The sequence below is a fragment of the Pygocentrus nattereri genome, chromosome 2 (assembly GCF_015220715.1).
Source record: "Pygocentrus nattereri isolate fPygNat1 chromosome 2, fPygNat1.pri, whole genome shotgun sequence".
In the NCBI taxonomy this organism is placed as follows: Eukaryota; Metazoa; Chordata; class Actinopteri; order Characiformes; family Serrasalmidae; genus Pygocentrus; species Pygocentrus nattereri.
In genome coordinates, this window is record NC_051212.1 from 33,623,814 (window position 1) to 33,648,919 (window position 25,106).

General features: G+C 37.5%; 1 protein-coding gene across 4 annotated transcripts in view; it reads left to right on the forward strand.

The window, feature by feature from the left end:
* The window catches only part of pde5ab (phosphodiesterase 5A, cGMP-specific, b), a 64,371-nt gene extending 42,085 nt beyond the window's left edge, over positions 1 to 22,286 (forward strand). For 3 of the 4 annotated variants that reach the window (XM_017712480.2, XM_017712477.2, XM_037531274.1), the window contains 13 exons: positions 1,337 to 1,421; positions 2,287 to 2,462; positions 5,636 to 5,695; positions 7,903 to 8,049; positions 11,647 to 11,772; positions 14,392 to 14,486; positions 14,648 to 14,735; positions 15,733 to 15,833; positions 16,308 to 16,385; positions 16,513 to 16,576; positions 20,190 to 20,264; positions 20,385 to 20,468; positions 21,198 to 22,286. In XM_017712480.2, coding sequence (XP_017567969.1) covers positions 1,337 to 1,421; positions 2,287 to 2,462; positions 5,636 to 5,695; positions 7,903 to 8,049; positions 11,647 to 11,772; positions 14,392 to 14,486; positions 14,648 to 14,735; positions 15,733 to 15,833; positions 16,308 to 16,385; positions 16,513 to 16,576; positions 20,190 to 20,264; positions 20,385 to 20,468; positions 21,198 to 21,320 — 1,302 coding nt within the window. In that variant the 3' untranslated portion in view covers positions 21,321 to 22,286. The remainder of the gene's footprint in view (positions 1 to 1,336; positions 1,422 to 2,286; positions 2,463 to 5,635; positions 5,696 to 7,902; positions 8,050 to 11,646; positions 11,773 to 14,391; positions 14,487 to 14,647; positions 14,736 to 15,732; positions 15,834 to 16,307; positions 16,386 to 16,512; positions 16,577 to 20,189; positions 20,265 to 20,384; positions 20,469 to 21,197) is intronic. The other variant, XM_017712479.2, reaches the window with a different exon arrangement.
* The last annotated feature ends 2,820 nt before the right edge of the window (positions 22,287 to 25,106 follow it).

Here is a 25,106-nt window from a genome sequence, read left to right on the forward strand (position 1 = left end):
TGTGAGTTTAACATAAGATCACTTGACCTATAGAACAGTAATTCAATTCAACAAGAGTTGTAGAACCTATGCTGCAACAACTTTTTGTTTTTATGTATTTATGTTTATATAAGACTTCGATCAGATGTTGGCAATTCGACACGGACACTGTTAGCTATTAGCTACTTTTGTCCAGACATTCTCAGTGATTCCACAGCCCCATTTCCAAAAAAGTTGGAATGCTGTACAAAATGTAAATAAAACAGAATGCAAAAATAAACAAAGACACGTATCAAATCTTGAAACTGAGAGATGGTATTGTTTTATGATAAAATATATGCTCATTTTGTATTTTTAATTTCATAAAGTGGCCAATGTTTTCAATGGGTGACAGGTCTAGACTGCAGGCAGGTCACTTTAGCACCCTTAACCTTCTACTATGGAGCCCTGCTGGTTTAGCATTGTCTTTCTGAAATAAGCAAGGCCTCCCACAAATAGACATTGCCTGGATGGCAGCATATGTTGCCAAAGCCTGTCTAAATCAATCACATTAATGGTGCCGTCACAGATGTGCATGTCACCCATACCATGTGCACTGATGCACCCCCACACCATCACAGATGCTGGCTTGTGAACTGTATGCCAATAACAAGCAGGATGATCTTTAGCCTGGAGGACATAGTGTCCATAATTTCCAAAAAGACTTTCACAATTTGATTTGGCCACAGAACACTTTTCCATTTTAAATGAGCTCAGGTCCAGAGAAGACAGCAGCGTTTATACACGGTTTCTTCTTTGCATGGTAAAATTTTAACTTGTATTATGTACCATAGATGATGAAATCCAAAAGATCTTTGCTGTTTTACATTGAGAAACATTATTCTTGAATTGTTGCCCTATTTGCCTACACAGTCTTTCACAGAGTGATGAACCCCTTTCCATGTTTACTTCTGAAAGTCTCAGCCTCTCTGGGATGCTCGTTTTACACTCAGTCATGTTAAGTGCCTTTTGTCAATTAACCACCAGGTGTTTTTTAGCATTACAATGCCAATCCATTGCTGCCCTGTCCCAACATTTTTTTAATGTCTTTCTGGCATTACATTTAAAATGGGCATATCATTTTCAACAAACAATTACATTTTTCAGTTGAAACACTTGAAATGTTGTCTTTGTACTATTGTACTATTTTCGATTAAAAATAAGGTTTTAGTGATTTACACATCATTGCATGCTGTTTATTTACATTTTGCACTGCATCCCAACTTTTTGGGAAACGGGGTTGCATTTCAATTAGTACAAGATCTTCACCTTTCTTGTCCCTCTTTAGCTCACAGGATGTGCTTTTTTGTCTTCTCAGAGTGAGAATCCAGACTCCCGAAACTACCATGTGAAGAGTTTGCTATGCACACCGATCAGGAATGGGAAAAAGGATAAAGTTATCGGTATGTCTGTTTTTTTTTTTTTTTTAATCATTTCAGAGGAATAACTTTTATACAGCTGCTGCAGTTTTCTGGTTAGACATTTACCTACATAATAACCTAATAATTTCTACATTATTAATAACACCTTATCTAACTTATGTTATGGGTGATATTACTCAATAATGCACAATACATCCTATAAAAATCTGACCTGCAGTACTTGATGGAGCGCCATGTTCTCCGCTGCCTGAACCTGACCTTGATCTTCACATAGATGATAGAGCACAAATACCTTCAATGATCCACATTGTTTCTCATGCATGTTTGAGGGATATCATTAGCCAGCGACACAGGCAGTACCATCCACTGGTGGGGCCAAACGAAAATGATTTCCTCCCTGCTTGGTCTTGACAGAACAGTGAGTTAGGATGCAGCAATACAGGCTCTTCCATAAAACCTGTGAATACATTTGAATATTTTAGCCAGTGACTTCCATTTACTTGGAATTTCCAATTCCTTGGGTACAAAGCCATAGGTGTCCTCTGTGCGCTTTGTTTGTTATTATCATATTAACCACATATAATTTTCTGCTTTTAGATGATAAGCTGAATAACTAGACTGACTGACATTTGTGGACATAGAACGTGTTCTGTTAAGAGAGGCTCACAAGCAATAAATAACTGTTACAGAGAAACTGTTGCTGCCTTTTCTGGAGAACAGTTTATTCAAGCAGTACTTCACATCACATTAGTTTTATAGCACATCATTTAGTTTGCTTAAATAAGTTAGACTGGATAGATTAACTTGATTTACTATGCCTTCTAGCTAAAGACAACACTTTTACCACAAAAGATAACAAACTATTTGATTTTCTTTTGTCATGAAGGTGTTTGCCAGTTGGTCAACAAGATGGATGAAGCCACAGGTGAGATAAAGGCCTTTAATCGGAATGATGAGCAGTTTCTGGAGGCTTTTGCCATCTTTTGTGGACTGGGCATCCAGAACACTCAGATGTATGAGACTGTGGAGAGGGCCATGGCCAAACAGGAAGTCACACTTGAGGTCAGTAGAATTATCTAGTTTTTTAAATCACTTTTGAGGAAAAAGTGAAAAAAACAAACAAACAATGAAACCAACAATGTTTAAAGGAGATTACCACAGAAACACACTGGCAAAGTTATGTATTTAATTTATTTGAGTCAAATGTGCTCAACATTTCCATGTGAATTAAATATTTTACATCAACACAAACAGGTTTATTATTATTATTATTATTATTATTTGTGTTGTTATTTTGGTTGTGCTTTTGTTTGCTTTTATCACTTAGTCAGTGCCAGCTCTATGTAACTAGTGACAAAAGCAGCTGCTTAGGGCCCAACTGTCCTTAGAGGGCTCTCTAACAACTTCTGGGTTATTACTGTATCAAAATGTTGTCTAAGATGCTTGAGTGAGGGGCAAAAAAGCAACTTGTTAATCATGTCTGAAAAAATAGCATGCATTTGATGCCAAAAAACAGAGAGGAAAAAAGAAAGAAAGGTGAAAAATCTTAAAGGTGTAGGTTTATTTTATTAACAGCAGTTAACAACTCACTGTACTCCTGTGAGTAATCCTGGTTTAGATATTTAGACTGTGATTTAATCAGATTTAGATAGTCAGACTGTCATTAATCCAGGTTTAGATAGTCAGCCTGTGATTAATCCAGGTTTAGGTAGTCGGCTTGTGATTAATCCAGGTTTAGATAGTCAGACTGTGATTAATTCATGTGGAAGCATAACGTTTATGAGGAAAAGCCAATAATGTGAAACATAAGGAGGGGTTGGCAAATAAAGAAAGATAAATAATACTATCTAAATATGTAGAAAGTAAAGCATTTTAACAGTAAAGAGCAATACTTTTGCCACATCCACCACAGTTAGATCCAACTAAGCTCAGAGTTTTCTGGATAAGACAGGAGTCATCCTGTTCTTTAGACAGACTCCTGGATCAGGAATGCTGACATTATTATCTGTAATGTAACTCTGAATGAGAATTCAGTCATCAGCAATACACAAATTAACCAGTTATAAAGGTATATATTTTACACAGTTTGTGGTGGTCATTAGTAGTTGCTACTTAGCCTCTGATTTTAAAGTATATCAGCTAGCAGGAGTGGGGGGCCTCCCAAAAAAATCTGCTTAGGGCCTTCAAAAGGCTAGAGCTGGTGCTGCTTGCACTGTCTGTATTGTTTTGGTTTTCCTTGTTTCTTCCTAGTCCTGTTTTTGGTCCTCAGGTTTGATCTACTTCCTGTCTAAGTTTAATTTTGAGTTCTGATAAATGGACTTCCAAACTCTCATGCCTCATCCAGCATTTCCCAGTACAATTACAATTCCCAGTAATTTTGGACTGTTTACTCATGAAGTTAAATGCTCACACAACGTAAAATGTCACATTTTCTAGAAATGAAAAGTCACTTATATGGAAATGGTGTTGCATTTGGATCAAGTAAATAAAAAAATATGTTTATTCAGTGCAAGCATTTCATTTCACAAGGATGACTGCATCCTCCTGCTGTGCACTAATCTGACTCTACTCACCGACTCCAATTCAAAGACAAGGCTAGATCCCTCCCTCTTCCTCTGATCTCTCCATTCTGGAGCTGTCACAGTCAGAGGTGCTGCTGTGACAGGCACTCTTCTGCAGCTGACAGAATGGCAGCGACTCACTTCAAGCTTTCTCCCTCTCCGTCACAGTTCCTCATTCACACCCCTCTTCTCTCAGTGTTTCTGTGTCACTAATGTTTCCTGTGACAGCAGTGTGAAAAAAAAATATGACAGGGTTAGCCTCAAAGGACGGCGAGCGGTGGAAACTGGGTTATTTCCGCCTTGACAATTTTGTCAGACTGAAATTGCCAGGCAAGACAAACCAACATGCTGTGATCAAAAAGCAGCAGGTGCATTTGTATGCTGTATGACAGTGTATGCTGGATTATGTGATTTAGAATTACAGGTAGAAATTTAAATAAAAAAGTGAACATTTTTATAGTAGCCTGAGTCAACTCTTTGGCTAATTATCAAAATGAACTCAGTGAGCTTCTTGAGCTCAAACCATTTAAATAATAGGTTGTGATTGCTTTGTGTAGTTAGTCATGATTAGTCACATTTGTCGTATTTGCCCGAATTGGACCCTAAAAAAAGATTTGTTCCACTTAAAAACAGCACATTTTGTAACAGCTATATGAATGGACAAAATAAGCTTCATAAGAATGAATTTATTACCTTCTGTAATTCAATTATATTATTGTCACTATGTTAACATGGGCTTCAAATGAACCTGAAAATGAAAATGACATGATTTCCAGAGTTAACACTGTTTTCAAGTCATCACCGACATCCAGTGAGAGTATCAGTGGCTGCATGTTCCTGCACTTCTGTGATTGTAGCACTCTCACTCGTGAAGAGTTCCACTTTTGCTTTTGCTTATTTTAGTTTGTGGCTCGTCGATCTATCTGTCTATAGTGATACTTGCCGAAACAAACAAAGCTTCTGAGTGAGGGAGTTTTGCAATATATATGATGCTCAAAAAATGACTGAATTCCATGGTTCAAAAATATGTTTAATTGTTTATTACAAAAAACTTAAATTATATGGAAAATCATAAGGAAAGGACACCTCGGACAGCAAAACCAGCAAGTATGTGGTCAGCATAAAACTTACCCACTCTATTTGCTACAGGTCAGCCACCATGGTGAATATGTGCAATACAAAATATGTATACGGCCCCTGCAGTCCATTAGCACTGGCCAGTGTAGTCTGCTGAAGACATTCTCTGGGTATTACTGATATTGCTGGAATCAGCTCTGTGTTTTGCGTACACAAGACTTCCTTCGGCTATAAGCTTATGGCACTGCAGTAGCTGGAAATATCTTTGGTTTTATTAAGAGATTCAATAGAACTTGCCTTTTACAAACTGTATTTGATTGAGTCGGCTACAGTTGTGGAGTCATAGCAACATAGAGTACATGAGCAGCTGGAACTGCAGCTGGTTCAAAGGGTCAAAGTAGGAAAATGTGTTAACAGTGTTAATAAAAACAGAGCTTAAGCGGCGTTAATAATTTACCACGTTAACACACGTCTTTGGCACTACTAATATAACCAGATATCCCTTTTAATATATACTAAACCCCAAGTCAGTTAAGGAGGAAACATCCATCTTTTCATTTGTGTGCCTCTTTGTGTATTTGTTTGTGTGGTCTTCAGGTTCTCTCTTATCATGCCTCCGCTGCGGAGGAGGAGACGCGGGCGCTCCAGGTAACTGCGGTAAATTACACTTTATTACTTCATCTCTTCTTGTCCCACAATCCCCTAAACATCATCATTAATACTTCACAGAAACAATACACTGATAATTGCTACAATGAGACAGTTAGCTAGTTATTAGAAAAAGCCCTATTTGAAGTTGGGCAAGATTTTGAAGCAAAAGGCTCTGGAACAGATGTTCATATGAATGCAGGAGCCGTGCTGAATTTGCCTTGTTCTTGCAGTATCTGCTCACCATGCATCTGAAAAGAAGTGCATAGCACTCCTGTCTGCTCATAGCAGGTGGCTCACTGTACACTCGTGAGATGCAGGGTTCAGAAGGGACAGTCAAATGGTAGAGCCTTCAACACGTTTGATACAAAGAGAAAATGAAAATTTTTTCTCTGCTGAAACATTTTATATGGGTTTCAATTCTACTCCCAAATTAATACATATACAAATTATGAAACCGTAATGTATTTCAGCAAATAAACAGTGATATTGCATTAAAACGTGCAGTGTTCTCTGTAGAGATGGTGTTAACTTGCTTTCCTTTAGAAAATCAACAAAACGTGTTTTGACCAGGGGCAGCCAGACTTTTGCATACGACTGTACTTTCAGCTTCTGTTGGAGATTCATGCATCCATCTGTTTGCTATGGCTGCAGCAATTATTAAAGGAAGTATCCAAACAACATGCTGTCTTGATGGCACGGTAACAAAAAACGGCCTATGTCATTCTTAGAGATAAAGACGGGTTAGAAAATGGTCATGTGAAGGGAAATCATTTAAATGCAAGAAAAATGTAAGAGATATGCCTTTAAAAAGTAGACTTGCAAAACCAGCTAGTTGCTCAAAATGTAAAATTGTGCAGGATATGTGAACAGCCACACTTTTCTGCAAAGACCCTTCCACATGATGTGACTTTCCAAGCATCTCACATAAACTGCATGTTTAGGCTTGTGTGCCACTTTTGAAAATAACACATGGGCAGAATGTGTTTAATTTGAGCCTGAAACTGGTGCAGAAATCTCAGTACATCGGCCCTTTGTGCTTTCTAATAGTGAGCTGTTCTCTCAGGTGCTGCTTTGGAAGGCTCTAATTAGCGAGAGTAATCAGCCAGTTGAAAGTCCCATGCCACTCTGCCAAGATTTCAGATCAACATTATGCCAGAAAAAATCCCTCTCTGTTTTAACATAGCAGAGAAAACAGGAGAGTGCATTGTTTTTAAATTTCATGGTCTCATTTGGGCAACTAGAAAAGCAACTAGAATGAACTGTCAGTCATGCACATTAATAAGGAAAGAAAGTCCTTCTTTAAAGGAGTTGCAGTCATGTTTAAAGGGGAATTCCATCCATTTTTCAAAAATTTTTGCATAATCGGTTAAGTGGTTAAGATGTAATCAAAGTCATTCAGAGCAGTTTTCAGAGACGCTTCGTGGTGTTGATAGGAACCAGGAGTCACAATGTTAGCAATGCAAATATTGCAATTTTATTTACTGTCCAACACCACCAGTGAACCTACACTTTTCTGGATTTTTATATTTAATGCTAATAAAGGTAAAATAGTGTCAAAAAGTTCTATTTTGCCACACAAAACAAACTCTGCATGGCTTTGTTTACATCTTAGACCAAATTATGGAGCACTTTTGAAAAGTTGATGGTATTGCCCTTTAGCTTGTCAGCATTAGTTCATTTATGTAAATCAGCAATGTAAAAGAATAGGTAGTGGTGCATTTATAATTATATTTTGAATACAGTATACTGTCTAAACTGTATATTACTCACAACACAGATTTCATGTTGAATTCTGAAAAATGTCTTTGTTCTGCTTGTCTGCTTACTGTGTAATTTGAGGCCTGAGGGATGATAAATAGGCTGCAAGACCAGGGAGAGCGAGTGCGGCACACATAGGATTTATAGCCATGAAAGCCCCTGCTCTCAGTTAGACAGACAAGCCGAGCACAGCTAAATGCTCATCCTGTGCACCTCAAACTATGCTGATCACAGCTCATTGATTATTAATGCCTGACAGACAGAGATCCCTGGTGCTGGAGGTTTATAGTCTGTTTATGTAGTGATTGTGTGTGTGTGTAATAGGAAAGCAAATCCCACATGAGTTTGTGTTGTGGTAGCATCACAAAGCCCTAAATGTTCATTTTAATATGTATTATTCCTTAAAAGCATACATGAATGTGTTGACCCTTACATTCTTGTCTCTTTGTCAAAAGGCAGCCACTATTCCCTCCGCTCAGTCTCTGAGACTACAAGAGTTCAGCTTCAGTGACTTTGACCTGTCAGATGCTGAGACCACCCAGGCAACTATCCGCATGTTTGTGGATCTCAAGCTTGTGCAGAACTTTCAGATGAAGTACAAGGTACATGTCACTTTGCTCAATTAGGAATAGAGATGAGTATTGAGAACCAGTACTATATTGGTACTGGTTCCTGGCTGGTCAGTACCGAAATATCAATAGGGTTATTTATCCTGGACAAACAGTGCTGCTATCAGTATTTATGTAATGATAATTTTCTACATAGCTGGAATTTTCATGTGATTGGTGCACGTTTGGATCAACGCATGTCTCTGTTTTCCTTTGCCATTTCAAATGTTAAGCATCATTCAGTGCTCTCTGGTCATGGCTGAAAGGGTGAGATGTTCAAACCTGCAGGCTCACTTTACTCCATTTAATGCAAATGAAAAAGCTAAATCCAACGTATGTAAAGCAGTAGCTGCGTGTAAAGAGGGTAATAAGAGAACATCATGAAACAAGAATGTTTGCTTTAGCAAAGTGGCTGGTGCACCTGCATCTTCAGGGCAGCCTCGTGGTGTTGTCATGAGTGCTGCATGGTCAGAATGTCCTGCCATATCATATGTTTAGGAGGTAGGATGTTTCTATGTAGGATATTTTGATAGCTTAAATCACCTGATCAAAAATGCTACCAGAATTAAAACTACAAAGCCAGCTTTTTGCTTGAATTTTCAAATTTAGGTTTTTGTTGTACAATTGAATTAATGTTAGCATGGCGGCAGATTAATAGTTAAGGAGTGTTTTGTAAAGCTGGCAATTTTACTGGCAACAGTTGCTATGAAAGAAAGTATCTGTGGACAGAGCATAGATAGTCAGTTAGATATGATTGCACGTATCAATATCACGTTATCTGGGTTATCCATGCCAAGCATTATGAGCACAAACAAATGTATTCATTGTTTTACAACATTAATCAATGCCATTCAACTACTGCAGTGTCAGTGATGCAAAATAACCGAACTGGACTAATGACAGTATGTCCTTACTAAATCTAAAAACAGTCTTAGACTTTCTCCTTTAATTTGCCCTGTAATTGCCTGATGAAGTCGATGGTTTTGCCCATCTGACTATAGTTACAGTGGAAACCACTGCAGTTCAATGTCTGCTTGGCTCGCCTGAACAAGCTCCTTTTATGGCCCGTGATGCCAGGAGAGACAGCCCACAGATGGGACACAAAGACAGGCTTTTTATTGATTTCTTAGGCAGCACTTACTCCGGGCTGAGTGAGTGAAAGCAGGCGCTCTCTGGCCACCTTGGCATAGCGTCCAGATCAATCACACACATCTTAACGACTGGTGACTGACCACCCGCTGAGAGCCAGGGTAATGATGCAGTGTTTTAGACATGCCAACTGATGCAAAAACTGCACACATTTCTGACTTGTTGACATTTTTTGGGGTATTGAAATTTGTTGTGAGAAGCATACCTGTTCTGCCTGTTTGGTATGAAGTGGATTATTTGTGTCTATTCTACTTCAAAGTTTTTAAAAGGAGTTTAAAAGGCTTGTGTTTTTGTATCAGTATATAGTATGATATTGTTCATGTTTTGTTGGACGAAATTGTAATTACTGTTAAATCAAAACATCATATAACTGACCATATTTGAAAGACAGAGGCTAAACTATTTAGATAAATTGTTTTTGGAACTAATAATATCTATTGAGTAACTGGGTTTAAGTTGTACACTAAAATGGTTTACCATGGATGGCAAAGCAGATTATTTAATTTATTAGGAGAATAAGGCAATAAAAATATTAACATTTACAAAATAACCGCCTGACTGTTCATGCAAGATTAACTAGACCTGTTCCAATGGAACATTACAGTTTAGTTGCTTTTATTCATACATGATCTTATAATGAGAATACACATCAGGGGAATTTTTAATTTGTTAAAAATTGGTGCTAATGTTGAAATCCACTGTTAACAAGGGTACACCCCCTCTAAAACTGAATATAGTTACAGTGAAAACCACTGCAGGTCACTGTCTGCCTGCCTCTCCTGAACAAGCTCCTTTTATGGCCCTTGATGCCAAGAGAGACAGTCCATAGAGGGGACTTCCCCCAAAATCCTCCATTCCTCTCAACTAGTGCTCTTTTAACACCCAGAGTACAACTGATAACACAAGCAAAACAAGCTAGCCAGTGAAACATTATCATTAGCTAGTGAAACTGTCTTTTCCTCACAAGAAATAGTGAACATATTTTTTTTTCTTCACAGTTTCTATTTATTTGCTAAGATTAAACATACTGGACAAAAATAAAACATAACATATAAAAGTTGCCATAACTTTTGCACAGGCTATACTTTGTTTTTTTCCCCAATTTATTGAATTCAGCAGATAAACAGTGATTGTTGATATGTGTTTCACTTAGAAAATCAACAAACCGACGACAGGCTTGTTGTCCATGAGAGAGTGTTGACGAGCGAACCATCGTCCACTTAAAGCTCTGGCCTTCATGAGCCGTTGGATTGGTTTAGAAATTTCACACTCAGTTTGTTTTCACCCTAATAAGTCTACATTCCCACTCATGTTTAGACCAAAGTTTCTCATGGTTGTCTCCACATGTTCTCCTTGTGACATCATGTCCCTGCCAGATTACTTTTACTGTTGATTTCTCTTCCCTTCAGATTCACATTTCAGCGACTGAACATTAGTTTGATGGCACTGCCATACCATTCTGATGTACTTCGCAATCAGTAACTGATACATCTAACAAATTGTGTCCGTACTGTGTCACAGAAACAGTAACAAGGTTAATGCATTGAGAGTCTAAACAGTTTCTGAAGTTATGGCAGTATATTTCAAACAAAGAAAAGCTCCAAAACAGTGTTTGAAGGTTAAAGGTCACTCATTCTCAAAAGGAGACACTCTAATGTGGTAGATGCTTATAGAAACACAGGGGCCTAAAGCTGACCAGAGAGCTCAGTCTAAACCTCTGACTTAGACCGAAACAGTATTGTTTATATGCCATGGTTTCAGTCAACTTGTGACAAAAGCTCATTAGAATTTACATAGATCTGAGTGGAAGAATCCAGATATGGCCAGATGAGTCATCAGCTGACTTTTACTGTGGGTTTCCACATCTGTTTTTTCTAAGCCTTAGTGCCAATCTCAGCTGGTCACCATGTTAATGAATCTGTCCTCCTAAACAAGGGTTTAGATTTTCTGCTAGTAGTTGCACTTCTGCTTTTCAAAAGGCACAAGGCAGCTCTTTGTAACCAAAATACATATTGCATTGTGTTTCCATTGTTCACCCCCTCCATGACTACTTGTTTGCTTGAAAATTATTTACTGTTGCTTATATTGCATTTGAATGAACTGCTGTTTAATTGATGCTAAATACGTAGGGTAATGGTAAAAAGGGCAGTCCCATTGTTGCACACTGGTGTTATTTTGGTTAGCTTACCCTCACTGTCCTGCAGAGATAAGAAAAGCAGACGATTGATTAAATAAATAATTTGATTATCAATTTTCCTGGTTTACAATTGAATTCTAAGACCCAGCAAATTTAATTGGCCTTTTTCCATCAAGGATGTGCAGATGATGAAAGATTTGCTGCAACCATTTTTGTTAATTGTATTCTTTCTGGGTTCTCTCCTTCTCTTTTCTTTTCTACATGTTTTCAGCTGGTTCTTATCTGTTACTTTTTACTGCTTTTAGAACCTGTGTCAGTGGATTTTAAGTGTGAAGAAGAACTACCGGAAGAATGTGGCCTACCATAACTGGCGGCATGCCTTCAACACGTCTCAGTGCATGTTTGCTATCCTCAGATCGGGCGGATTACAGGTCAGTGCAGTTGATAAACCAAGGAAAAAAAGCAGTGGCCATTTTTCTGTGCCACAGAAGGTCAGTGTAGCATGTCACTATTCATTTACCATGTCCAACGGCTATTAACGCAGAATGTGTATGTTTTGTCACTAAAGAGTAACTAGTGTGCTTGATGTCTATTACAGGATCTACATCTACATCTATGTCTATTCTGATATGATACTTTTTGCCATATCACTCATCCCTACTGTTTACGTTCATTCAAAACTGAATCACTTTAGACCAATCAGAACGCATTCTGTGACATTTTCCTTTATCTCTTAGACATGAGTGGTTTAATGACTGCCTGAAATCTGTGATAAATTACCACACTGCTAGTGATACTCTCTCGGGCTTGTAATGCAGCCATTATCAGTCCCTGTTTTCATTTCCTTATTTGCTTGCTTGTCTTCACTAAGTGAAAGTAAGTAAGTAAAACGTGTAAGTGCAATGTCCAGATCAGCAAAGTGACTTGGCCAGTCAGGAATCTTCTGCTTTCTGGCTCTATAAAACTCCATAATTGCTTTAGCAGTATGTTTTAGGTCACTATTGTGTTGCAAAGTGAAGTGCTGTCTAATGGGTTTTGAGTCATTTGGCTCAACTGATCAGTGAAGGTGCTTTTATACACTTGAGAATTTATCCTGACACATGAGTTAGTTCGACTAGTGCCCATATATGCTCCTGTCAACGTGTTTCATAAATGAGTTCAAATACTTTGGATCATAAGCAGGTTTTTCTTCCACACTTACATGAATCTGGATCCAACCCATCTGTCTTTAGGACATTGTTACAGAGTTCTACTGCAGTAACTAGGACAAATATTGTTCAGTCAGAACCATAATTCATCACTGTAGAACACCCATTTTTATCATTTAAAAGCAGGCCTTGTTGCCCTTACCTGTGGGCACTAATGAGCTTGTGAAAACAATGTAGTTGATGCTCAAATCAGCCTGGACTCTAAACAACAGTCCCTGAAATCACAAACCAGACAATGACCCAAAACACACTGCTACCAAAGAGTACCTCGGGGGCAAAAGTGGAAAGCCAGTCTCTGCGTTTACACTCAATTAAGCATGCATTTCATTGGCTGAATTTAGAAACCTCTCTCTACAAGCAACAACTTGTATGTGGATGACATGGCACCTGAGTTAAATGCCAACTTTTATACTATAATTTACATTCAATTTCATTTATTCCAGTATTTACACTCATCTTAAATGGCATTGAGTACATTAAAACATAAACTAAGAATGTATATATATATATATATATATATATATATATATATATATATATATATATATATATATATATACACTCACTGGCCACTTTATAAGGTACACTAGTAAAAGGTTGGACTTTGCCTTCAGAACTGCCTTAATTCTTCAAGGCATACTTTCAACAAGGTGTTGGAAACATTCCTCAGAGTTTCTGGTTGGATATTTGAGTTACTGTTGCCTCTCTATCATTTCGAACCAGTCTGCCCCTTCTCCTCTGACCTCTCACATCAACCCTGCCACGTTCAAAGTCACTTAAATCACCTTTCTTCCCCGTTCTGATGCTCGGTTTGCACTTCAGCAAGTTGTCTTGACAACCTCTACATGCCTAAATGCATTGAGTTGCGGCCATGTGATTGGCTGATTAGCAATTTGTGTTAACATGCAACTGTACCTAATAAAGTGGCCAGTGAGTGTGTGTGTGTATATATATATACACACACACACACATACACACACACACACACAACCCCAATTCCAATGAAGTTGGGATGTTGTGTAAAACATAAAACAGAATACGATGATTTGCAAATACTTTTTTTTACCAATATTCAATTGAACTCACTACAAAGACAAGATATTTAATGTTCAAACAGATAAACTTTATAGTTTTTTGCAAATATTCACTCATTTTGAATTTGATGCCTGTAACACGTTCCAAAGAAGTTGGGACAGGGGCGTGTTTACCACTGAGTTACATCACCTTTCCTTTTAACAACACTCAATAAGCGTTTGGGAACTGAGGACACTAATTGTTGAAGTGTTGATAGATATATAGATAGATAGATATGTGTGTGTGTGTGTGTGTGTGTGTGTGTGTGTGTGTGTGTGTGTGTGTGTGTGTGTGTGTGTGTGTATACATATGTACATACACAGTACTGTGTGAAAGTTTTAGGCATCTAAGCAACTTTTTAAACAATTTACCTCAGCAGTGAGTTTATCACAATATACGTTAGAATAAATTCATATTCATAATTCAAATGAACATATATATATATATATATATATATATATATATATATATATATAATATTATATATATATATATATATATATATATATATATAATATCATTATTAATATTCTATAAATTTTGTTTATTCAATAAACATATACTACACAAATAAATAGATTTTGAAAATGTGTCTTGGGTGCTTAAGACACAGTACTGTATATATATATATATATATATATATATATATATATATATATATATATATATATATATACATATTCAAAGAGAACTGGCTAATAGGCTGATTAATAGCTTACAGGCAACTGATTGATAGTAAAAGTAATCGTTTTACGTTCTTATCGACAGAATAACCTAAGTGATTTGGAGATTTTAGCCCTGATGATTGCAACATTGAGTCATGATTTGGACCACAGAGGTGTCAACAACTCATTCATTAAGAGGTTTGTTTGTGTTATAATTTTTGTTGGTATGGAATTTGACAAATAAGAAGACAGTAAAAACGAATTTTAAAAATCTGTTGAGAGTTGTTTGATTGGTACATTTGAGTAAAAGGTTTAACATGCTAAAGAGAGAAGAATAAAACATGTCTAACTGTGGACAGGAGTGACCATCCTCTGGCCCAGCTCTACTGCCACTCCATTATGGAGCATCACCACTTTGACCAGTGCCTCATGATCCTTAACAGTCCAGTAAGTACTACTTCATTCAGTCGTAATGATCAGAAAGTGGCACAGCAAATACCATTCACTGCATTCAAGTGGAGAACCTTCACATTACGACCTGACAGATAACAGAAAAAATGCAATTGTAGGTCCATTGAAACAAAATGAGTGTTGTACTGAAATATTTTAGAATCTGTTAGTTTAATCATGCATCCAAATAAAAAATCACCTGATACTGTCAACCTGAGAAGCATCCATGCACACGTTCACACACATGCAGAATGTAGGCTGTATAGTGCAATATTATCCTGTGTGCTAGGAGAAATTAATACAAAAAGATAATCATTCAATATTATCACATATTAAATACACATATTACATAACTTTGAGCATTACCTTGCACATGTTTTGAAAGTTGTGACTGCAACAATATATGTGTAACATGCTCCTCCTAGTGTGGGTTTTCACTCTCATTAATACACACAAAAATACTTGCATGCTATCAACGTCCCCTTGTGGGAAATCGGACTAAAGAGAATAAATACTAATAAACATATGCACATTAAATCTTAAATAATGTACTTTTTTATATAGAATATAGAAGTCTATAAGGAGACCTCTTTATAGAAGTCTATCAGGAGTAAAGTTTTCATGCTGTCTACTTGTACAGAAAGCATTTTTATTATGAGGGTGATGTGTCTCTTATATTGGTTTGTATTATATTTACATATATACATATTTGTGCTACAGCAACATTTAATACCTGCTATCTACTTCTAACTAGAGTACTTTCTTTCCTTTCCTACAACATCATAAACTGCAAATCTCTTCTTAACTATATTATGTGCTTTTAGAAGGAAATATATGTCCTGTTAGGCTACCATTACAGACCTACTGAAGCAATAAAGTAGTTTGCTTGTTTCGGTTTGGAAATTGAAAGCATGCATTATGTACATCCCTACATAACAAAAAGACTATTTATCATAAATATGAGAAGTAATATTTCCCCAATCCGTTTGCTTAGGGCAGTCAAATACTAAGTGGTCTATCTCTGGATGAATACAAAACTACACTGAAGATGATTGAGAAGGCTATCTTGGCCACTGACCTGGCCGTCTACATGAAGTAAGTACTAGGTGTCAACTACAGAATAAGAGTCAGGGGTATTTTTAGAAATCAAATTCATTATAATTTACCTCACACAGCAATTATAAAGCATCAATTCATGACAAGCCAGGGCTTGTTGGGTCTATTTTTATGTGCACCATGTACTTACTCACCCCTAAAGTTTGGTAACATGTAAAGTAAGCATGAAATTTAGTTCCTTGTCTTTCCAGATGATTGAGGTCAACAGACACCCAGAGAAACTATTCATCTACTATTTTTCTCCCCATTTTATTTAGCTGAAAGTAATGCTCCTGGAACTGTGTTACATTCATTCCGGGAGTAATATCAGATGTTCTGATACTTTTTAAAGTTATAAAAGTCATACTTATAATCAGTGACTATGATGTTTGTTCTCTCAGATTGTTATCAAGCAATAGAAGGTATGAATAGGCTGTAGGAAAATAACTGACTTTTTTTCCCCTATTACTGCAGGAGAAGAGCAGAATTCTTTGAACTAACAAAGAACAGTCAGTTTGTCTGGGAGAGTGACTGCCATAGAGACCTGCTGAGGTGAGTTGGATTGAGACAGGCTGTTGTTTTTATGTACAGCTCTGAGAGCAGTCCTTAAACGCCTTACTTTGAAAATACAGAGGTGGTTTTAGCTTAATTACTCTATGGTTCCATTTCTCCACTGCAGGTCCATGCTGATGACTGCATGCGATATCTCTGCTATTACGAAGCCCTGGCCTGTACAAAAGAGGGTAAGAGTCAACAAGGCAAGGTCATTCAAGTCAAGGGTTATGTAACCCTTTAGAAAATCTGTAGAAATATTTAACTCAAGTGATTGTCTGTATTCCAACTTGTAAAAAAAAGAACTTTGTACTTATTATAACTTCTTTTTTTATCTTTCCCTCATGTCATACCTTTCTCCTCTGTGCTTTTGAGCTCTCTCTTTGGCAATTAGCAAGCAGGCTTCCTAATTACAAGTGGGTGACGGCACAGCTGTGCTCCTGCCAGCTTTATTTAGGTTCACAAACACATGCACGCACAGTAAAGGCTGCTCAGTTTCTTGACCTTAAAAAGCCCAAACCCTGCAGTTGTCTTATATTTAATTTTTTTTTACCATGAGCTCCACATGATGTGGAGTGATATGTAGCAAGAACAGAAATAATAGATTTTTTACCTTTTTTCCAACCTCTCTTTATCTTTTAGAAAAAGATGCACTGACATGGAAATTAGGGGCAAATACCACAGTAATGTTTTTCATCTGCATATCTGCTGATGCCGATAGGTGCACATTAATAAAAGTAGAATTTGGGACTAAATCCACCTGGATTAGAATTGGAGAGAAATAGGTCTTTAATTTGTGTAGGGCTACAAATGCAGTATAGTCTTTAAAAAGATGGTTATTTGAGGGTTCTTTAGTAAAGAAAATGGTACTATATAGAACCATGAACACTCAAAGAACCCTTTGCGTGATTAAAGGGTATTTTTGCATCATGAAACTGTTCTTCATTGACTAAGGCAGAATGTGCTGTTGATATTTATATATAGAACTTTTTGAGAATGTTTTTATATAGCCCTCAAAAGGGTTCATCTATTATGATGTCAAACTTGTAACAATAGAAGAATACTTTTGGGTGCTGTATAGAACCCTTTTTAAAAAGGTCCTGACTTATAATAAAACAAGCTGTCATTTCTTTATTATAAAAGAATGATAAATTTATGTAAATTGCCTCTATTTTGATTGGCTTCTCTCTTCTGTGCCTTATTATAAAAGCAGTCCAGGTTGAAACAGTCCTTATAAACTCTAGCATGATTGGGTTTGATACACTGCTGTAGGTTAAATATGTCTATTTTTGTGACATTACAACTATGTATTCAAAGTATTTTGCAGCTTATTTTCTACATATGGACTGTATAGACTGGAGATGAACACAATGTTTTGAAAGTTTTAACAGTGTTTACATACTACATCAAACAGACTTCTATTTGTTTAAAAGTGAGCTCGGTTCTCCATGACATGGGCCCTTAAACCTTGTATGTGACTTCATCTCTACATGTAGGCTAACAGACATGAGCAAACAAAGTTAGCCAGTTATAGTTAACCTGGAGCCCTTTTTGGCACAAAGCTCTGTGACCATTGAACCTTTATGCAAATGAATTTATACTCTGTGAATTGATACAGTGAACTACGATGCACTACATCTATAAAATAAGCTGGAAATACAAAACATGGAACATATTTCTATCTAGAAACAAACCTTTTAGCACTTCTTAATCTTCTCTCCCCCTTCTACGCAAGGCCTTCACTTGAGCTAAATTTGGGGCCTCTTCTCTTGATTACAGCTGCCTGATCAACACATGGCCCAGATGGCAGTTTAATAAAGCATGTCTGATTGCGATGAAGTCATTGCATCTTGCTCCAAGCTTAGTGCTGTATTCACATAGAAAACAGAAAGGAATATTGAACTGTTGGCCTAACCCATTTTTGGGTAACAGCTAAGATAAATATAGAAGTCTATCAGGAGTAAAGCTTTCATGCTGTCTGCTTGTACAGAAAGCATTTTTTATTATGAGGGTGATGTGTCTTTTATATTGGCTTTGTGAACCTGAATTGCAGAGAGTTAGAGATGAATGTAAGATGTTGAACAGTGTTTATAATCTGCAGGAAGCTGGCTTCCAGCTAGTCATGTAATTTGGACAGACCTTCTTATGCACTGAGGAGGAACAAACATTCTGATATTGTTAATTGTGTTGTTAAATATCCTGCCAGAGGATATATCTACTTCAAATGTACACATATAATGGCTTCTGACGTTGTGCTTTATATATTTATAATGAAATACATTGAAACTGACAGGGAAAAAAGAATTCACACAGCACAAATGAATAATATTAATACTTTGTTGTAAAGCCATTGTTGGCAGTAACAGCCCCAAGACAGCTAAGAAGTAATATTTTGCAGCATTGTAGTTCAGTTTTGACAAACCATCATCAATTCTCTGTTGGGCTGAATTTCATAATCCTCTGTACATTTTCAGTGGGACTGAAGTCAGGAGATTGGCTAGGCCATGCAAGCACCTTCAGTTTGTTTTGCGGAAACCAGTTTAGCCTCTATATTTGGGGTGGTTTTGTTGAAACGTCCATCGTCTCCCTAGATTCATTTTCTTGGCTAATGAGATTAAATTCTTTTTCATCCATTCATGATGTGTAATGCTCTAATACTGTCTACAGAGAAGCAGCCCTGTGTCAAGACACTCCCACCACCATACTTCACTGTGACTGGTGTTCTTTGGGCTTATATGTGCAGTCCTTCTTTATCCCAATGCAACAAGCTAAATTACTGCCAAAGAATCTTTTTTGTCTGATGAGTACTTTGTTCTAAACACGTGTAGATATTAGACGCACATCTCTGTGCTGGTTGTTTTGCCAAGGAGTTTAATGTGGGAGCAGGAACAGAGATCATTGCTTATTGTTCTCTGTGTATCTGTCGTTCCTGCTGCTTTCAGATCATTCTGCAACTCTTTGCAAGTGACCGCTGGCTTCTCTCACCTTCCTTATCACTATTATGAAAGCACGTTGTAAAATCTTGCCTGGCATACTTCTCTGGCAACGATTAGTTGCGGTTCTATAAACAAGGACGTTTAAGGTCTTTGTTATGGCTCTGTAGCTTTTTCCATTTGAGTGTTGTTTAATAACGCTGTCCCTTAGATCTTTAGGATGCTCCCTCTCCTTCACCATGATTGTTGTTCTGATTGTTGATTGACTTGTTCTGTGAAATTTTCCCAAACAATGGTGGTCCTTTATAATGACACTAAGTGCAATTTGCATGACAATTATTTTTACTAATAATATCTAGAACTATATATATTTTTATGTGTGTTTAATGTTGTCTCTGAATTTTGTTCTTAAACTCTTAAACTAAAGTTCAAAAGACACTAAGTAAGTCAATTTGAAGTGGATATATGCATTGAAAGTATAATAAATAAAAGTGTCCGAATACTTACTGTATTTTTACTGTCTAAAACAATACAGACGAGGCAGCCTTTGCCTGTACTGAGAAGCCAAAAAAGAAAGAGATGAGTAATACTCTAATGGTGTGGTGATGAAAGCCCATCCACCAAAGTGCAGGAGAGTGCAGGGCTATCAAGGGTGAATAGCATTAGCAGGAGGGGTGACTTGGAGTGAAGGGAGAGAAACGACGAAGAGGCATAAAGTTCTGGACGCTGAAATAACACGTTGATAGATGGCTGGAATGTCAGTGCTTTGAGAGGAAGAAAGGGGAAGGAAGATCAGTATGAAGGTGATTTCCCATGAGCCCTAAGCCTTGTACATCATTTTTGAAACACTTTAATCTGCTTGTCTTCTCAGATAGCTGAGCTTGTTGCCACAGAATTCTTTGAGCAAGGGGACAAAGAAAGGAGAGAACTGAACATTGAACCTATCGTAAGTTTACTTCCTGCGCCCTTTACATTACACTGGCAACAATAGCCACAGACGTCACTGTCACCTTTTAAAAGTGCGTCCATCTCTCCCTCTCTCTCTCTCTCTCTCTCTCTCTCTCAGGATCTGATGAATAGAGAGAAGCGTGATAAGATTCCCACCATGCAGGTGTCTTTCATCGATGCCATATGCACACAGTTATACGAGGTAAAAGCCACTAAAGCTTGTTAATAAGCCTTTAAAGGTCTTTAGGGGTCTATATTAGTAGTGGGTGACATACAAGTTCATCCGGTATAATGGTTGAAATTCTTCTGGTTTGTCACAACCTTTATCCTGGTATTCCACAAACAAGCACAGACAGCACAGCGTACACAGCGGAAAACGCGGCTGGTTTCTTGGAGTTTAGCCTAGCATGACACTAGCCCACTAACCGTGCTTCCTCTTGCTTGTTAAAAGTAGTTCTTAATAAAAGTAGATAGACACTCTAGAATAAAATGCTGTGAGCTAGGGGTGGGCAGTGTGGTGTATCATAGTACTTAAAAAATGTTCATGATACACAATACACATCATGATATTTTGACAAAGACAAAATGTGCTAATGGTGTCAATTTTAAAACATAACCCGAAACCAGAAATCAGAGTGATTATTAACATCACACTGTGCTGCGCTACATTCATTTAAATAGTGCTCCTTTTCTAATGAAAACTGCAGTTGGTCTGTGTTCTTTAAGTAATGACGAGATCCACGATATGCTCAGAAAGACAAAAATATTGACATGTTGTCCACCCCTATTGTGAGCCGTATGTAGAAGTTTGAGGCAGTAGGGTCTGTGAAACTGCTGTTAACTTGTTAGTGTTCCTTCTTATGCTGTGAAATGTTTACACTGCAATGAGTTTCTTACTCAAAGTACTATCTACACCTTCCTTCTGTTTCAGACACTGGCCAGTATGTCAGATTCCTGCTCCCCCCTGCTGGAGGGCTGTAGAAAGAACAGGCAAAATTGGAAACTATTAGCCGAGCAGGGTGATGAGGCAGGCTTACTGAATGGAGGACTCTGAACCTACAGCTGACCTACTCAGCATGTCCCACCAATCACAAGATAAAGTCTTCCCTTTTCCCCAAGGTCCTTCCTTCACAACAGATGCTCAAGGTTTAAGCAACTGGTCAGATTTTCTGCTAAGTTTCATGATGTCTGGGTCTGAACACGGTTTTATCTTAGGGACACAGTGGAATCATATTGGTTCTGTTTAGGTTTGGTGGCAGCACTGAAGCAATATGTTCCACTATACACAAATCAAAGTTTGACTAACTAACACAAGCTCGTCACCAAGGTGAGGGCTCACATACGTTTGGTGATGCTTGGTGTTATCGGCCTAAGAAATCAGTCATTTCCACCTGTCCAGTCACTGTAAATAATCTATCCATAAATAATCAATAAATGATCTAGGGGAATGGATTGGGACTCATTCAGGAATTGATAAACCAGTACAGTGCAGTGACTGCTTACTGATGGACTGTGTACGTACAAGCGGGGTAGCTATTACTTGCTTTGACCTTTCCAGGTGATACAAATCAGTGCTTGCAGAGGGACCTGATGAAAGCGAGCAAGTGAAAAATAAAGACTGGGCTCTTTGATTTGAGTCACTGCAGACCCTGCATAGCCTCTATATGAGGGCATTGACACAGAGCTTTATTTATTGTTTCAGTCCCATCTTTGGGTTGTCTGTAGCTCACTCACTGAACTGAAGAAACAGAGGTAGATGCACAAACATAATTTATTTCTCACTCAGTGCACCATAGAGCTAAGCTAACATACGCAACTGCAAAGGAACACATCCACTCCAGATATCCGGAAGAATGTTTTATTCATTTTCTCACCTTGTATTACTATTTTCACATGTCTTTTGTATATTTATTAACTTTATATCAAGCCTGTTTTATGTGGTGGGAATTTAGTTTCTTATGTCTACATGAAAAACTTGCATAAAACTGTTGAAGGAAAAAATATATTTAATTATTCACAAGTTTGTGTGTCCTCCCCTTCCTTTAACTGATTTTTATAGATCTATTAGTGATAAATCATTACTGACCTAACAAAACCATGTATCTCCAAAGTGATGACTTTACAGAAGGCAAAGCTATTCAAGAGAATAGAATAGATCCAACAATCAATAGAAGTTACTGCAGTGAAAATTTATTCCAAGTAATTTTGTTCAAAACATCATTTACTGTTTACACAATGTGAAAAGCAGCTGCTGTACACAAGTCATGTAGAAAAAAAATAATGGAGATAATGCTTTTGATATACTGAGGGAGAAGCGGCTTAGAAAATGGATGGATGGATGATTTTGATATAGTGGTGATATGCAAAATAGTCTGCACCTGTCAAGGCCAAAACATTTAATCATAACTGTCATAGTCATAAATCATAAGCATGATTTCTCCAGTTTTTATATTTATATTTTTTATATTTTTGTATTTTATATTTATAGAAATGCTCCACTGATAATTATGAGTATTCTCTTTATTAAGTTTATTTTAGTTTAGGACAAAAGTACTTTTCCATCCTACAAAATTCAATTTTCTGTAACATTTCATGATTCCATCATCTTTAGGTTAACACATTAACACATGAAACTAAAATGTTATTTTCTGTATGATGATACAAGAATTTTGACTGTGTACATCCAGGAAGAGGAACAGATATGTGACTGTCTCAAAGTCATTAATACATGGATCTTCAGCATAAGCGATGATTTCTGTTGTAAAGCTAGAACCTTAAAGAAGAACCTCTAATAAGTTTCAAGATGAAAGATTCAAGTGTTCAAGATGAAAAAAATGCTTTTAATACAACCCCAATTCCAATGAAGTTGGGACGTTGTGTAAAACATAAATAAAAACAGAATACCATGATTTGCAAATCCTTTTCAACCAATATTCAATTGAACTCACTACAAAGACAAGATATTTAATGTTCAAATGGATAAACTTTATTTTTTGCAAATATTCACTCATTTTGAATTTGATGCCTGCAACACGTTCCAAAGAAGTTGGGACAGGAGCAACAAAAGACTGGGAAAGTTGAGGAATGCTCAAAAAACACCTGTTTGGAACATTCCACAGGTGAACAGGTTAATTGGAAACAGGTGAGTGTCATGATTGGGTATAAAGGGAGCATCCCTGAAAGGCTCAGTCGTTCACAAGCAAGGATGGGGTGAGGTTCACCACTTTGTGAACAACTGTGTAAGAAAATAGTCCAACAGTGTAGGAACGTTTCTCAATGTGCAATTGCAAGGAATTTAGGGATTTCATCATCTACAGTCCATAATATCATCAAAAGATTCAGAGAATCTGGAGAAATCTCTGCAAGTAAGCGGCAAGGCAGAAAACCAACATTGAATGCCCGTGACCTTCGATCCCTCAGGCAGCACTGCGTTAAAAACCGACATCATTCTGTAATGGATTTTACCACATGGGCTCAGGAACACTTCAGAAAACCGTTGTCAGTGAACACAGTTTGTCGCTTCATCTACAAGTGCAAGTTAAAACTCTGCCATGCAAAGCGAAAGCCATATATCAACAACACCCAGAAACACCGCCGGCTTCTCTGGGCCCGAGCTCATCTGAGATGGACTGACGCAAAGTGGAAAAGTGTCCTGTGGTCTGACGAGTCCACATTTCAAATTGTTTTTGGAAATCATGGACGTCATGTCCTCCGGGCCAAAGAGGAAAAGGACTGTCCGGATTGTTATCAGTGCAAAGTTCAAAAGCCAGCATCTCTGATGGTGTGGGGGTGTGTTAGTGCCCATGGCATGGGTAACTTGCACATCTGTGAAGGCATCATTAATGCTGAAAGGTACATACAGGTTTTGGAGCAACATATGCTGCCATCCAAGCAAAGATGCCATCCTTTCCACCTTCAAAGCTTCAACAATTAGTGTCCTCAGTTCCCAAACGCTTATTGAGTGCTGTTAAAAGGAAAGGTGATGTAACACAGTGGTAAACATGCCCCTGTCCCAACTTCTTTGGAACGTGTTGCAGGCATCAAATTCAAAATGAGTGAATATTTGCAAAAAACAATAAAGTTTATCCGTTTGAATATTAAATATCTTGTCTTTGTAGCATATTCAGTTGAATATAGGTTGAAAAGGATTTGCAAATCATCGTATTCTGTTTTTATTTGTTTTACACAACGTCCCAACTTCATTGGAAGGGAGGTTTTACAAACAGGAAAACAGCCCATATTTAAAATCCTTTCATGTGATTTCATAGCACTTGAGCTGGTTTATACTCAGAAGAAAGTAATACACAGGTAGATTTTTGTTCAAGGCCTTAATTATGTATGGTAAATGAGTATTAAAGATACGCTATATTCACCATTCGCAGGGGTAAGGAGAAAGTCAGCAGAGTCGAGACAGGGTGTATGTAGTCAGTATAGCTTACAAAATATAATTGCTGTGGAATATGACAGAATTTCATTCTCTAAGGGTGCTGAAGATGTACCTTTAGGGTAGCACCCCAGCAATAGTTTAATACCTTTTGCTTCCCCAGAGACGCTTTCCAACACTAAATTAAAAAGGGTGTTCTCCATTTTCTATGAAGCCTAATTCTTGAAAAGCCCACTAATCCAGATCTATGCTTCACTGTACCAGCATGATTCAGTTTCATTAGTTTCCTCTCCTCATGCTGAGCAGCCCAGCAGGTGTCTCTCTCGAGTTCCCCTTTCAGCTGGGCCATCAACAAGGGAGGCCAGTCTTTGATATTTATAGAAAGGCCAGTTCAAAGAGGAACATGCCAACTATCAATGGAAGCACACAGGGACATCACACCATCACCACCAAGCA